Here is a 14,278-nt window from a genome sequence, read left to right as displayed (position 1 = left end):
GGGCGTCCCGGCGCGCTTCCGGCCCGCGCTCGCCAGTGGGCGGCGCCCCTGTGTGCTCCCGCAACCCCGGGGCGGCCCCTTCCGTCGTTACCGGTCTCTCATCCCCTTCCCGACGCCCCGGCTCCGCCGCCCCCGACCCGGCGCTGCCTCCGCCGAGCGCGCCCTCCCCCGTGAGCCGCCGTTGTTCTCGCCGCCCGGACGCACGCAGCCCCTAGCGCCACCGCACACGTTCCGCCTGCGGCCCTGGCGGCGGCGGGCGCGCAACCCCCGAGCCCGCGCGCGCCTGCCGCTGAATTCTAGGCAGCCGCCGCCGCGCGCCAAGCGCCAAGGGGCCTGAGCGCGCGAGCACGCGGCGCCGCCCCGGGCCCCAGAGCAGGGGCTCGGGACGCACGCCGAGTCGCGGGGCCCTCGGCGCCTCCCTGCAACGCCGTCGCCGTTCGCCGGGCAGACCGTCCGCAGGAGCGTGCGGTGCGTAGCCCAGTACTGGGCACCGCGAGGGACCAAGAAAATGCAGTTGTTTAATGGAACGTCCTCAAGCCGCCTGGTGGCACTTCTAACTTCGTTTAAAAAAAAAAAAAAAAAAAAGGAAGCAAACCTTAAAAAGCCCATGGGAAACGGCGGTGCGAAGCAGACGGGTGCCGGAAGTTGGTGAACGCTGACCTCCCAGGGACACGTCACTGTCTCAGCGTGCAGGTGATACGTGAGTGCAGGCAATCGGGAATGTCGTGGGCCTTCGGGGAGGAATGGCCTCCGTTCCTGCACTGTGCCTACACTCCACAGACAAAAGACCTTAATGCAAACGACCTTCATCGCTCCGGCCACCGCTTCCTGGCCTTCTCACTTGCATGGAGTCAGTGACGGCACTGACTGCGTGGGGCGCTCATATTCTGGCTTTGCTTCCTCCCTCCACTTCAGACCAGCTCCCCTTCACCGACCCGGAGCCCACTGAAGGGAACTCAGCCCGACTCTGCGGAGTTTAATGTTAAACGGGCCTACTAGTTACTTGGCTGTACTGTTCTTAGCTATTCTGTCTCAGGACTAAATGCGAATTGAAAACATTTCATCGCAGGTGAACTAGTCTGCCAGCGTGCGAGACAGGGTGGGGCGCTAAGAAAGGTCACTCCGGTGAGCTGCTCTTTACGAATCAAAACCACCAACTAGCTGCTGTCCCGGACTCACGGAGCCCATGTGTCAGGTCCAGCCGTGCTCCACGAGGTCTGCAGTGCTTGCTTTTTCTGAAGTACATCCGCGGGCCTTTTTTCCGAGCTGCCTGGGTGGCCTCGAACCACCACCCTTTCAGTAAGCAGCCAAGCACACTAGCAGGCTGCATCCCCGAGGGACTCCGTGGAAATGAATAAGAACGTCTGGCTATCTGGGCAGCTCTGACTCATGGTGACCCCCTGTGTTACAAACTACAAGGACTCCAGGTGTTCTGGCCTGCAGTCTTGATGGAGCCAGATCACCAGACTTTCCTTGCTTGATGCCACTGGGCGGGTTTGATCTTCCAACCTTTAGGTTCGCAGTCAAGCACAAATAATCTGTGCTGTCCAGGGACCTCTTATTAATTTATCGGGAAATGAAAAAAATTGTAAAGCTCATATTTAGTACATTGTAATTGAAAACAGTAGAAATAGAATTATTTCATGTCAAAATAAATTTTTAAAAAACAGTAGTAGCTTGAACCCTGCTTGCCACCTTCTCATTCTGATTTATCTTCTTTACTTGATGAATTGCTGTACTCCTTTATAAATTTGGATCAGCTTCCAACATTTTAGCGGTTTTCTCCATGTTGTATGACAGCTCCAGGAGCTTCCTCACTGGAGGGCGTCCCTTCTGGACAGCTTCACCCCTCGGTTGCAGCTTCTCACTAGAATCTGGGTGCATTACCTGCAGCAGCTTCACCAGATGACTTCACAGTAATCAATCCTCGGTTTCTAAAATGAAGCCAGCTTTGGCCAGCAGTAAAATGTTCTTTTCAGTCTCTTCATAGTTACTGATTTCTTTCAATAGGACAACTGACTTCAACACTTCATTTTGAATGCTAGCGAAATTGGTTACTTTTAAAATTATTAATACAGTCTTCAATCCAAAGAAGTCTGTCTCCATTTCAACTCAGACTTTCTGTGCCCAGAGCAATTGAAGCTAAAAGATACTGAAGCCTCTTACCTGGTTTTTCACACTCTTTGGACTCTTCCCTATTCTTCACACAGGCCTAGGTCTCAGCCTATCTTTGCTTTGCTGTTGTTGCTTTCAGACTTTCTAATCAAACCAGATTTCATGTCCAACATTTTCACTTTTTTCTTCTCTGCTGGACTTTCACCTTTGTTGGCAAGTTCCCCTTGCGATTATGCATTTTTGTAAAACAGCACGTGGGTTTCTGTCTGGGAGATGAGGCAGCACAATTACACACTCTGATGTCTATAAACGGAGGAGCTGAATAACGTGCAGTGGCCGGCCACCGACGGCCTTGGAGAGGGGGAGCACGATTCATTTCCATTATTTACCTAAGTGATCTGTGAATAGAAGAGTGTGTGACATTCCCTTTAGTTTCCCACAGTCAGTATACATGGTGACTGACATTTGGGCATGTTGCTGGGGGACTAGTATTATCTAGCCTTCCAAGAAAAACTCACTGCCAAAGAGTCGGATCTGACTCATAGCGACCCCTCCTTGGGTTTCTGAGGTGGTATCACTACAGAAGTGGATTGCCCAACCTTCCTTCTGAGGAGTGGTTGGTGGGTTTGAACCGCCAGCCTTCTGGTTAGCAGTCAAATGCCTTAGGCACTACACTACTGGAGCTTTCTCTGCCATGCATCTCTGTGCCAGAGTGCCTTTGCCAAGGAGGTCTAATGTGGGGATCTCACTGCCACCAAGAGAGGAGAGCTGGAGGTGCAGTAAAGTGCATCCTTGGACCTCAGAGCCCTGCATTGGACCTGCTTGGCACAGACACACAGCGGAGAGAGAGCCACAGACACAGTCCCAGTGGAACTAAGAGCCGCGAGACAGCAGTGGGCTGACCTAGCCCACAGAGTGAGAAAGCCGAGTGCCCTTGGGCAGGAGGCTTGCTGATGGAATGGGGTGCACCTATCTGCAGAGCAAAAAGAGCTTTGTAACACTTGCCCGAGCAGGGCAGAGGCCACAGGGCAGAGGGGCACGTCTGAGGGCACAGCAGAGGGGAGACTTTCCTGATGGAAGAATTGTATCCTGAGCGCGTTCCTGAACCTGAATTGTAGCCTGTTACTTCCCTAATAAACCCCACAATCGTGAATACTGTCTGCGAGTTGTGACCATTGCAATGAATGATCGAAACCAGTAGAGAAGTAATGAATGATCGAAACCAGTAGAGAAGTAATGAGTGCCGTGGGAGGGACTGTTGCTGACAGAACTGGTAAAAGGCTGGAGGGTGGCGGCATGTCTGGCCTCAAAGGAAGAAGCCTTGGGCTGCTGATGGTGATTCTGTCTCCCCCTCATGAGGTTGGAGGAGGTCAGATGCCTCCTCCGTGCCCTTTTTGCAGGAAGCATGTAAAGCAAGCACCCGTCAGATGGGTTTCCTAAGTGGATGTTGAAGAGTCACTAAGAATGGTGAAAGGAGTTGAGTAAAGATGAAGACCTTGACCCAGTAACCTACATCTTCCAGTAGTGAAAAGGAATAAGCCAGGGGACCACAGGCAACTGCGGCCAACAGGGAGATGACTGTGTGTCCAGACGACATAAATGCCTAGGAGCCACAGAGCTGTGACAGCAAAGGCCCTGGGCGTGAGGGACAGACGAGAAATAACTTCCCCCAGCAAGGCTGCAGGGGGCTCGTCCTGAAGGAAGGAGTCAGTTGTTTTTAAGGAAATTTCCAAACACATCAGGAGGAGGGTAGGGGATATGGGGGACTTTGTAGAGCCCCTGAAGGAAGTTCCAGAAGTCACTGTCAACCTCCCCAAGAAGCAGGCAGTCAGGTCAGAGCACATCTGGATCTCCACAGTAGACACTTAGGTAGCATTTCCTGCAGTGGGATCTCACGGCTTCTTACAGGACAATCGGTTCAGAAGCTATGGCCCCTAATATTTAGCACGTTGGTAAGGGGTCTTCAGGGTGACTCACGGTGAACTGGCTGCCGAGGAGGCATGGGGAAGGTTATGTGACAGAAGGCCTGTGTTTTCTGGGCACAAGCCTCAATTAGGGGAAGAAGAGGTGGGAGGATGATGGGGGTGATGCTGCCTCCATGCGTGCATGGGTGTGGCAGGGGGTAGGGTGGGGGAATGGCAGAAATATCCCCAGAGGTGTCAGGAGTACAGAGGAGGGTGTCTAAACCAGCTGTGGGCTGCGGCAGTTAAGGCTCCAACTGCCCACCAAAAGGTTAGCCAGGGAAAGACGGGACAGTGGGCTTCAGTAAAGTCTGGCAGCTCTGGGAACCCTCTGGGGCAGTTCCCCTCTGTCCTCTAGGGGCGCTGTGAGTCAGAATAGACTCCATGGCAGTGGGTGTGGTTGGGCTTTGCTTCATGAAGATTGACAGCCTTGGAGACCCTGTGGGCAGTTCCACTCTGTCCTCTAGGGGCGCTGTGGATCAGAATCCACTCAAGGTGGTTGGTTTGGTTTGGTTTGTGGATGGGTGGGCATGAGAGCTGCTAGCACTACAGATGTGTAGGATGTATGTGGGCTTCATTAAAGCTCAGAAGACGGCAGGCAGCAGCACAGACAATGGGAATCTAGAACCTAAACAGTATGTGAAGGGTCCACACTTTCTGTTGTTAAAAGAATACAATGTAAGACACTCCGATTGGAGATAAAAATGTGGATGATCAAAACTACCAAGGGGGCTGCACATCTGTACATGAGAAGTTTAGACGCTAATGCTCTTCAACACGTGTGACAAGCTATTCACAGTACAGAGCAAACACCAAGGCCAAGGCAATGTAACTCTCTGTTTCATGTTTAGCTGCGACCCAACTGTCCCACGCAACGTCCCAGAGCCCTCTGCTGGCAACCTGTGGGAGAAACCGGAAAAAAAACGACTTTAGATTAAGCACTTTAAGAAGCAATTGTTAAATCTAAATAAATTTGATCTCTTTCAAAGAAAAAGATGCATTGGTAGCTCTGAAAGATTTATTTTCAAAGTAACGTGTCCCTTTTCTCTTCCGTGGCAAGACTGGCCAGTGCAGCTTCCTCAGCCAGTCAGCCCTTGCCCTGTGTGTGTGGTGGCAGCTGTCTGACGCTGACTCCCAGGGAAGGGCCCCAGGGGCTCGAGGCTGCTCTGGGAGGCGGCTGAAAAGCCCCTACACAAGGAGACCCTGGGCGGCAAAGACGGTTAGTGCTCAGCTACTAACCGAAAGGTTGGTGGTTCAAACCTACCCAGAAGGGCCTGTGTGCACCTGGGGCAGCACGGAGTCAATGTCAACTGCCAGCGCCACATATGAACTGCCCTAGTGTGCTGTGCTTTGTGACAAGGAGTCAGCCCACCTACTCTTAAATAATTTTCAACTGCAAGTTTGTTACAACTTCCACTTGAAATGGAGACGACATTAATCATCCCACTGGGCTGCTCCTGAAGTCCTAACTAACATCTTCGCTTGGCTCCCAATGCCATATACCGTCTGACTGCAGCCTCTCTGCAGTGGGTTGGACCTGGGCCAGAAATGCTTTGCAGATTTTCCCATCAAGAGCTTAAGTCTATTTCCCACCCCTTGCATGTGAGTAACAAGATCTGGTGATGTACCAGTTAAAGCATTTGGCTGCTAATCAAAAGGTTGGTGGTTTGAACCCACCAGCCTCACTGCAGAAGAAAGATGAGGCAGTCCGCTTCATAAAAATTACAGCCTTGGAAAGCCTGTGGGGCAGTCCTGTGCTGCATTCTAAAAAAAAAAAAAAAAACAAACTCATTGCCATTGAGTTGATTCCTACTCATAGTAAGCCCTGTGTGGGTTTCTGGGGCAGTAAATCTTTACAGAAGTAGATTGCCAAGTCTTGCTTCTGCAGAATGGCTGGTGGGTTTGAACTGCCAAGCTTATGGTTAGCAGTCAAATGTCTTAGGCACTGCGCCACCAGAGTACTAGAGGGTCGCTAATCAACTGTCTGGCAGTGGGTTAGTTTGGTTTTGTATGTGCGTTGGCCTGTGACTCACTGTGACCAACAGGTAGGACACCATGCAGCCCCGCTCTTGCTCTGGCCTGCTAGCACGCTGTCCTGAGCCGGTGCACAGAAGCCCATTCTGTCTACTGGAGGCTGAGGGGCCAGTGCAGAGGCATCCAGGTGCCCCTGCCGACAGGGGTACTGCTTATGCACTAGGTAGTCAGACTGGTCAGGCCACTGTGGACCTCCAGCCCCAACAAGGTCCCCTGATGGCAGGAGCAAGGCCAGAAGAACCACAAAGCTGGTCTTGCAATGCTGTCGTTTTAAGCCACTACATGTGGGGGCAGAGGTGTTTTGCAGGTGTCCCAGTGACCCCCCCACAGCCCACCCCTCCCCGCTAGCTGAGTCCACTCCAGTGACATTAACCAAGCAAGCACGAGTCACTTCCTGCTGAGGATCTTTGCTGTAGAAGTTTTCTGTTCCTGACCTTCTCTGATCTGCTGCCCAGCCAGCCCCTTCTTGTTACTCCCACGTCAGAGGGCCTTCCCTGTCTCCAGGCCACTCATGTAGCCACTCCGTCACCCTGTCCCATCACCTACCCAGCGCTTGTCATCACCTGCACTGTTTCCTGTCACATGAGGAGGTGTGAATGCAGTAATTCTCCTCTCCCGCTAGAACTCACACAGCAGCCTCCCGCAGCTCACAGTCGGCCTCCCAAGTCTCTGGGCCTTCAGCCGCCCATGCCCTCCTCCCTGCCTCAGAAAGGCTCTCCTCTCTTCTCCCCGCCTGCCCATGTACACTCCAAATCACTAGCCACCATGCAGCCTGATGCAGGGGCACCGTTATTTGTAACTTACACAATGACTCCCTGCTCACTGAGGGCTCCGTCCTGCCCATTGTGGGAAGGATTTCACCATCACCTTTTGTATCGCAACAGCGCCGGGAGGCGGGTGATGGTGATGCTCTGTCACTGGAGGGACCAGGCCAAGGCCACAGCTACAGCTGGCCTGTGCTATTGCTAAGATGCACACTTAGGACACCTGGACCTGGGCACCTGGACCTAGGGTGCCTGGACCTGGGACGCCTCGACACGGGACACCTGGACGTGGGACACCTAGACCTAGCACACCTGGACCTGGAGCTCCTGGATTGGGACACCTGGACCAAGGGTGCCTGGACCCAGGACACCTGACCTGGGATTCTTAGACCTAGGACACCTGGACCTGACGATTAGGACACCTGGCTCCAGAACCTAGGCTCTTCATGTCTCCCTCATTTCCTTAAACTCAAAACTGCACTGGTTTCACTAGAATCAAAATTCCTGGAGAATCCTGGACTATGTCTTGTAATTGTTTATATTTTCCTTAGCACCTAACACCCATTAATGCCCCAAATCAGTATGTTGTTGTTGGTTGCCATCGAGTCAGCTCTGACTACAGTGATCTCATGGGCAACAGAACGAAATGCTGCCCAGTCCCCTATCAGATGCAATCCTCTCCTAGGTCATGAGATTTCCACTGGCAAATTCTCAAGTAGGTCACCACGCCTTCCTTCCTAGTCTGTCCTAGTCTGCAAGCTCTGCCGAAACCTGTCCACCATGAGCGGCTCTGTTAGTATTTGAAATACTAGTGGCACAGCTTCTGGCGTCACAGCAACATACAAGCCATCACTGTAGGACAAAGAAAAAACCAAACCAAACTCACTGCCATCGAGTTGATTCCGACTCATAGCAACCCCCATTGGATTTCAAGGCTGTAAACCTTTATTGGAAGTACATCGGCCCATCTTCCTTCCGCAGAGCAGCTGATGAGTTTGAACCACTGACCTCCGGGTTAGCAATCAAATGCCTTGTCTACTACGCCACCGGAGCTCCTTTCATATGACAAAGGGACTGGTGAATTAACTATTAAATTACATTAAATTGTCAAAACTGGTATGATCAGGAAAACAATGTCCTACAATTTAATACATTTTGATAGGAAATTGTCATTGCTAGGGTAGTGCTTTTCAAGCTGTTTATAGTTAAACAAACTGTATTTAACAAAATTATCCTTTCATTCAAAAGGCACCCTGGATCCTGAAGTTCCCTAGCCTCATGACAATAAACACCCCCTCATGGAGAGAGAAACTGTGGGATGACATCAAGGACATCATCCACGAAGACAGCAAAAGGTCATTACAAAGACAGGAAAAGAAGACCAAAACGGATGTCAGAAGAGACTCTGAAACTTGCCCTTGAGCAGAGAGTAGCTAAAGCAAATGGAAGAATCAATGGGATAAAAAAGCTAAACAGAAGATTTCAAAGAGCAGCTCAAGAAGACAAAGTCAATTATTATAATGAAATGTGCCAAGAGTTGGAGTTAGAAAACCCAAAGGGAAGAACATGCTCAGCATTTCTCAAGCTGAAAGAACTAAGGAAAAAATTTAAACCTTGAATTGCAATATTGAAATATTCCATGGGCAAAATATTGAATGATGCAGGAAACATCAAAAGAAGACGGATGGAATACACAGAGTCACTACACCAAAAAGAATTGGTCGATGTTCATCCATTTCAAAATACCAAAACCAAACTCACTGCCATCGAGTCAAATCCAACTCATAGCAACCCCTCTTTGGGTTTCTGAGGCAGTATCACTATGGAAGTAGATTGCCCAATCTTCCTTCCAAGGAGTGGCTAGTGGGTTTGAACTGCCAGCCTTCTGGTTAGTAGTCAAATGCCTTAGGCACTATGCAACCAGAGCTCCCTCATCCATTTCAGGAGGTGGCATATGATCAAGAACCAATGGTATTGAAGGAAGAAGTTGAAGCTGCAGTGAAGGAATTGGCAAAAAACAAGTCTCCGGGAATTGACAGAATACCTACTGAGATGTTTCAACAAACGCATGCCTGACTAGAGGCACTCACTGGTCTATGCCAAGAGATTTGGAAGACAGCTACCTGGCCAAGTGACTGGAAGAGATCCAAATTTGTGCCCATTCCAAAGAAAGGTGATCCCACAGAATGTGGAAATTATCAAACAATATCATTGTTATCACACGCAAGTAAACTCTCACTGAAGATAATTAAAAAATGGTTGCAGCATTATATTGACAAAGAACTTCTATAAATGCAAGCTGGACATGGAGTGAGGGATATCATTGCTGATATCAGATGGACCTTGGCTCAAAGCAAATAATAACAGAAATGTTTACTTGTGTTTTATTGACTATGCAAAAGCATTTGATGGTGTGCATCATAATACAAGTTATAGATAACATTGAGGAGAATGGGAATTCCAAAACACTTAACTGTACTCATGAGGAACCTGTACATAGACCAGTAAGCTGTCATTCAAACAGAACACAGGGATATTGCATCATTTAAAATCAGGAAGGGATTGTGTCAGGGTTGTATCCTTTCACCATACTTACTCAATCTGTATGCTGAGCAAATAATCTGAGAAGCTGGACTATATGAAGAACAATGTGGCATCAGGATTGGAAGAAGGCTCATTAACAACCTGAGATATGGAGACAACGCAACTTTGCTTGCTGGAAGTGAGGATGACTTGAAGCATTTACTGATGAAGATTAAAAACTACAGTCCACAGTATGATTACACCTTGCTATAAAGAAAACAAAAATCCTCACAACTGGACCATTAAGAAGCATCACAATGAATGGAGAAAAGATTGAAGTTGTCAAAGACTTCATATTACTTGGTTCTACAATCAACACCAATGGAAGCAGCAGTCAAGATATCAAAAGACATGTTGCATTGGGCAAATCTGTTGCAAAAGACCTCTTTCAAGTGCTGAAAAGCAAAGATATCTCCTTGAAGACTAAGATGTGCCTAACTCAAACTGTGGTATTTTCTATCACCTGTTATGCATGTGAGAGCTGGACAATGAATAAGGAGGACTGAAGAAGAGTTGATCCTTTTGAGTTATGGTGTTGGCAAAGAATGCTGAAAGTACCGTGCACTGCTAAAAGAACTAATAAATCTGTCCTGGAAGAAGTGCAGCCAGAATGCTCCTTGAAAGTGAGAATGGTCAGACTTCATCACACCTACCTGGGTCATGTTGTCAGAAGGGACCATTCTCTGAGAAGGATGCCATGTTTGGTAAAGTGGAGGGTCAATAAAAGAGGGGAAGGCCCTAGATGAGATGGACTGACATGATGGCTGCAGCAATGGGCTCATGTATGGTAGGGATCGTGAGGCTGGCCCAGGACCGGGAAGTGTTTGCTCTGTCATACATAGGGTCGTTATGAGCTGGAGACGACTCGACGGCACATAAGAACAACAACATGGAAAAGAGACATCTTACAGTGCTAAGCGGTAGATGTTGGATCCATGAGCTACTCACATTTATTGCCTGGCCAGTCTTTTGAATAAATAATATTTTTACAATGAACTTATAACGGGAGTACCCAAACTCCTTGACTGCTAACAATATGCGGTCTGCCAAATCCAGCGACAAGTGAGAGAAGACCTTCTGGTCGTATTTCACATCTTTGAGACTTTCCTTGAAAAAAATTTAAGAAAAGTATTTCACTTTCAAAGCAAATATTTACTCTATAAAATGCAAATGAGAACATTGTTTGACTGATACATGTAACATTGACAAATGCCCCAAGTCCTTACTAAATACAGCCAACGAAGTTTACACTTACCAACTTACTCAGAGTCTTGAGGAACATTCCTTTGAGATTCACTTTATGGATAATTGTTCTTCATCACCAATACTTAAGGCTCAGGACTTAAGTGCTTGGCTCTTGCTGCAGGCAGACCCCACCTGCTGTGTCTTTGTATCTGAGCACCTGACTGTTGGAGGTCAGTGTAACTTGTGTAACACCATTGCAGTCTGGGGAGGATGGGACTAAGATACCATTGTATACGTAGAGTCAGACGCTGCAGATGTGCGTACACTCACTACGTGGCAAGGCTGAGTGAGGCACACCAGATGCGCCTGCTCCCATGCCACACGCTTCTCCTAGTGTTCGGAGCAGAGAAGCAGATTGTCACCAATGAGATGAAGCCGAGCATTTTTTTCTGAAGCTGTGAGGCAATGGAGACAGAGCAGAGCCCACCTTCCCTCCCTGCCCTGCTAGACTGAGGCCCCGAGGGGTCACCAGACAGCATGAGCTCAGGTTAGCCAGTGCCCACGTCTGTGTTGGTGAAGGGCTGCACATGGGCCCTGGCACACTCTTCTGTCTCTATATCTTAGCCTTCTGGTCGAAAGCATGGGAGCAGCACATTTCACCATCAGGAGAGAATGAGTTTAAGTGGTCAGATGCAGCGGACGCTGAAACCTCCTTCAGCAAAGACAGCTGTGCACTTTCCCACCACTTTTTATGAGGAAAAAGTTCAAATGTTCATAGAGTAGAAAGAAAAGTTCAATGAATACATGGATACCCTCCATCCAAACCCAACAACTTGGAGCATCTTTGTCCCTACATGCATACACATTGGGGACCACTGACCACACACATTGGGGACCATTTAGAAAAGGGTGTGCCACTGACACTTCACTCCTGGGTGCCAGAGCATACTTGCCTAATGAGGTAATCTCTACCACATCACGACATAAACTCCCAGAGACCCATAAAGTCAGCACTATTGAGTCATATTCACATCCATACACAAACTTCCCCAGGGCCCAGGAATAACTTGTATTTTTTTTTTTTTTTTGCTTGCTTAAGCCAGGATCTGATCCAAATTCATGCATTCTATTGATGGACAGACAGTTTTATTTGCCTGTCAATTTCCCCCTTAATGTACATATCTCAAAAGTGGAGTCTTAGACCGCTCCCATCACCCCCAGTACTACATTCCAATACTAGATGGCGTCTTAGTTCCCATCACCTCCAATACTACAATGGCATCCTAGGTCCCATCACCCCCAGTACTAGATGGCGTCTTAGACTGCTCGCATCACCCCCAGTACTATGATGGCATCTTAGACAGTTTCCATCACTCCCAGTATTACAATGGCATCCTAGCTCCCATAACCCTCAGTACTAGATGGCATCTTAGACAGTTCCCAACATCCCGGTACTAGATGGCGTCTTTGACAACTTCCATCACCCCTAGTACTATAGTGAATATCTGAAGCAGCAAGGAATAGAAATGAAGGATTCCAGAGCAAAGACACCTCAAAACCCATGTATAGGCAATCTCCACCCAGCAGATAATGCAAGTCTCTGTCATCAACCCGTTCTCCCGCATCTGCACATTCAGAATGAGAGGGAAATGAAAGGCTGTGAGGACAGGAACCACTGAGGGGAAACTTCCCAGGCAGGTCTGGAGTCAGCCCAGCTGCAGAGTCCCCAAACCAAAACACCAAACCAACCCCCATCAAGTCTAGCCTGACTCACAGCACCCCTAAAATACAGAATAGAACTGCCCTGCAGGATTTCCAAAGTAGTCAATCTTTACGTGACTGCCTCATCTTTCTCTTGTGGGGCAGCTAGTGGGTTTGAACTGTCAGCAACCCCATGCTTTAACCACTGCACCATTAGAGCTCCTTACCAAGACCCTGTTGTTGTATTGTTAGGTCTTGTTGAATTGGCTCCACCTCATAGCAACCCTATGTACAACAACAAAACACTGCAGGGTGCTACTTCAGCCTCACAATCCTTGCTATACTTGAGCCTATTGCTGCAGCCACGGTGTCAATCCATCTTCTTGAGGGGCTCTGTGGAAGGAAGATGAGGCAGTCTACTTCTGTAAATATTTACTGCCTTAGAAACCCAACGGCAGTCACTGTGAGTCAGGATCAACTCAATGGCAGTGGGTTCATCCTGGAAGCAAGAAAACCACCTAGGGATAAATTGGGACCTGCCTGTTTGTAAGGTTTCCTAATGTAACCAGGAACACCTTTTTCACAAATTGCACATGCTCAATGTTTTTTTTTTTTTTTTCCCAAAGTCATTTCTTCAAAAATGAGAGAAAAGTGGGACCTTAGGGATAAATCACCTATAATTAAGAGTTAATGAAATAAGCAAAGAAAATGCCATTTAGTCTACCTGAGGGCCTCCATGTGGAAATTCCTGAGCAATGCCTCCACTATACTTTGAGATTCCAGAGATAAATGCTACCAGAAATAAGGGGGGGGGCACTATGAGACTGCCATAAATCTTGCTATGGGTGGGGGTAATTACACAGCCAAGATACCCTGATCATGATGTGCACTTACCGTTAGTATCTGCTGGACTTTCATTTCTACAGTATGGGCCTGGAATCTCTTCAGCGGCTCCATTCTGTATGAATTAGCAAACTTTAACTTTGCCAGGGCGCTCTTCCACTCTTTACCTATGTCAGCAATCGAGTCATCGAAGGGCGGCTCCACATACTGGACATCGTGTATGGAGTCTCGCAGTCTTTCCCTCAAGATCTGGGCATACTGAGAGAGGGAGGAAGGTTGGTTACAGAGACCTGGGGCAGTGGCCCGGCTGACACAAAGCTTGGAAATCTGTCCTGGCAACACCACGACGCTCTGCTCCCTACGTCTGAGAGGATGGCTGGCCTCACTGTGATAAATCTGTGCAAAACCCGTTTTTGCTTACAACATTTATTAAAACACTGTCCTAGCTTCTGTAGGGGTATGCAGAAGTATTTGTTTATTCAAGAAGTACTGTGTTAGGTTCCAAGTGGGAATATTCACCAGTGTTCCTTAATCCAGAAGTACTTATCAAACATCTAAAACGCAAAATGGCAGCTACTGTCTTCCAAGGGCATCACAAATACAGACCGTCTTGTAGGAGCTTTACTTGTGGTAGTTCATTTCACCAGCCAAACCACCTTGCTATGTTATCCCCATCTGACAGATAAGAAAATGGAAGCACAGGAAGTGGGGGTAGCCGGTCCAAGATCATACTAGTAAGAGGCAGAGCTTAGTGGCGACATGAGATACGTACACACAAAAAAAACACAAAAAGCAGTATACCTTCACAACTGGACCAATGAGCATGATAAACGCAGAAGTTACTGAAGGTGCCACGGATTTCATTTTACTTGGATGCACAATCAACACCCATGGAAACAGCAGTCAAGGAATCAAATGACATATTGCATTGGGGAAATCTGCTGCAAAAGACCTTCAGAAAAGTGTCAGAAAGCAAAGCTGTCACTTTGAGCACTAAGGTGTGCCTGATCCAAGCTATGGTGCAGTGAAGTACTGAATATGGCCATTCGGGCGATAAAACAAAAAACAAGGTCACTGCCATCGAGTGGATTC

At 48.4% G+C, this 14,278-nt stretch overlaps 1 protein-coding gene across 1 annotated transcript in view; it reads right to left on the bottom strand.

Annotated features, from left to right (window-relative positions):
• Window positions 1–4,865: 4,865 nt before the first annotated feature.
• DYNLT2 (dynein light chain Tctex-type 2) overlaps window positions 4,866–14,278 on the bottom strand; it is a 24,422-nt gene continuing 15,009 nt past the window's right edge. The window contains exons 2-4 of the mRNA XM_007950503.1: window positions 13,238–13,444; window positions 10,406–10,564; window positions 4,866–4,976 (exon numbers count right to left, since the gene is read on the bottom strand). Of these exons, the coding sequence (XP_007948694.1) occupies window positions 4,866–4,976; window positions 10,406–10,564; window positions 13,238–13,444 (477 nt within the window). The remainder of the gene's footprint in view (window positions 4,977–10,405; window positions 10,565–13,237; window positions 13,445–14,278) is intronic.

Source organism: Orycteropus afer, unplaced genomic scaffold, assembly GCF_000298275.1.
Source record: "Orycteropus afer afer isolate SDZICR_OR568_19922 unplaced genomic scaffold, OryAfe1.0 scaffold00273, whole genome shotgun sequence".
NCBI lineage: Eukaryota > Metazoa > Chordata > Mammalia > Tubulidentata > Orycteropodidae > Orycteropus > Orycteropus afer.
The sequence above is the reverse complement of the archived record's forward strand: the minus strand, read 5'-3'. Positions and strand labels throughout refer to the sequence as shown.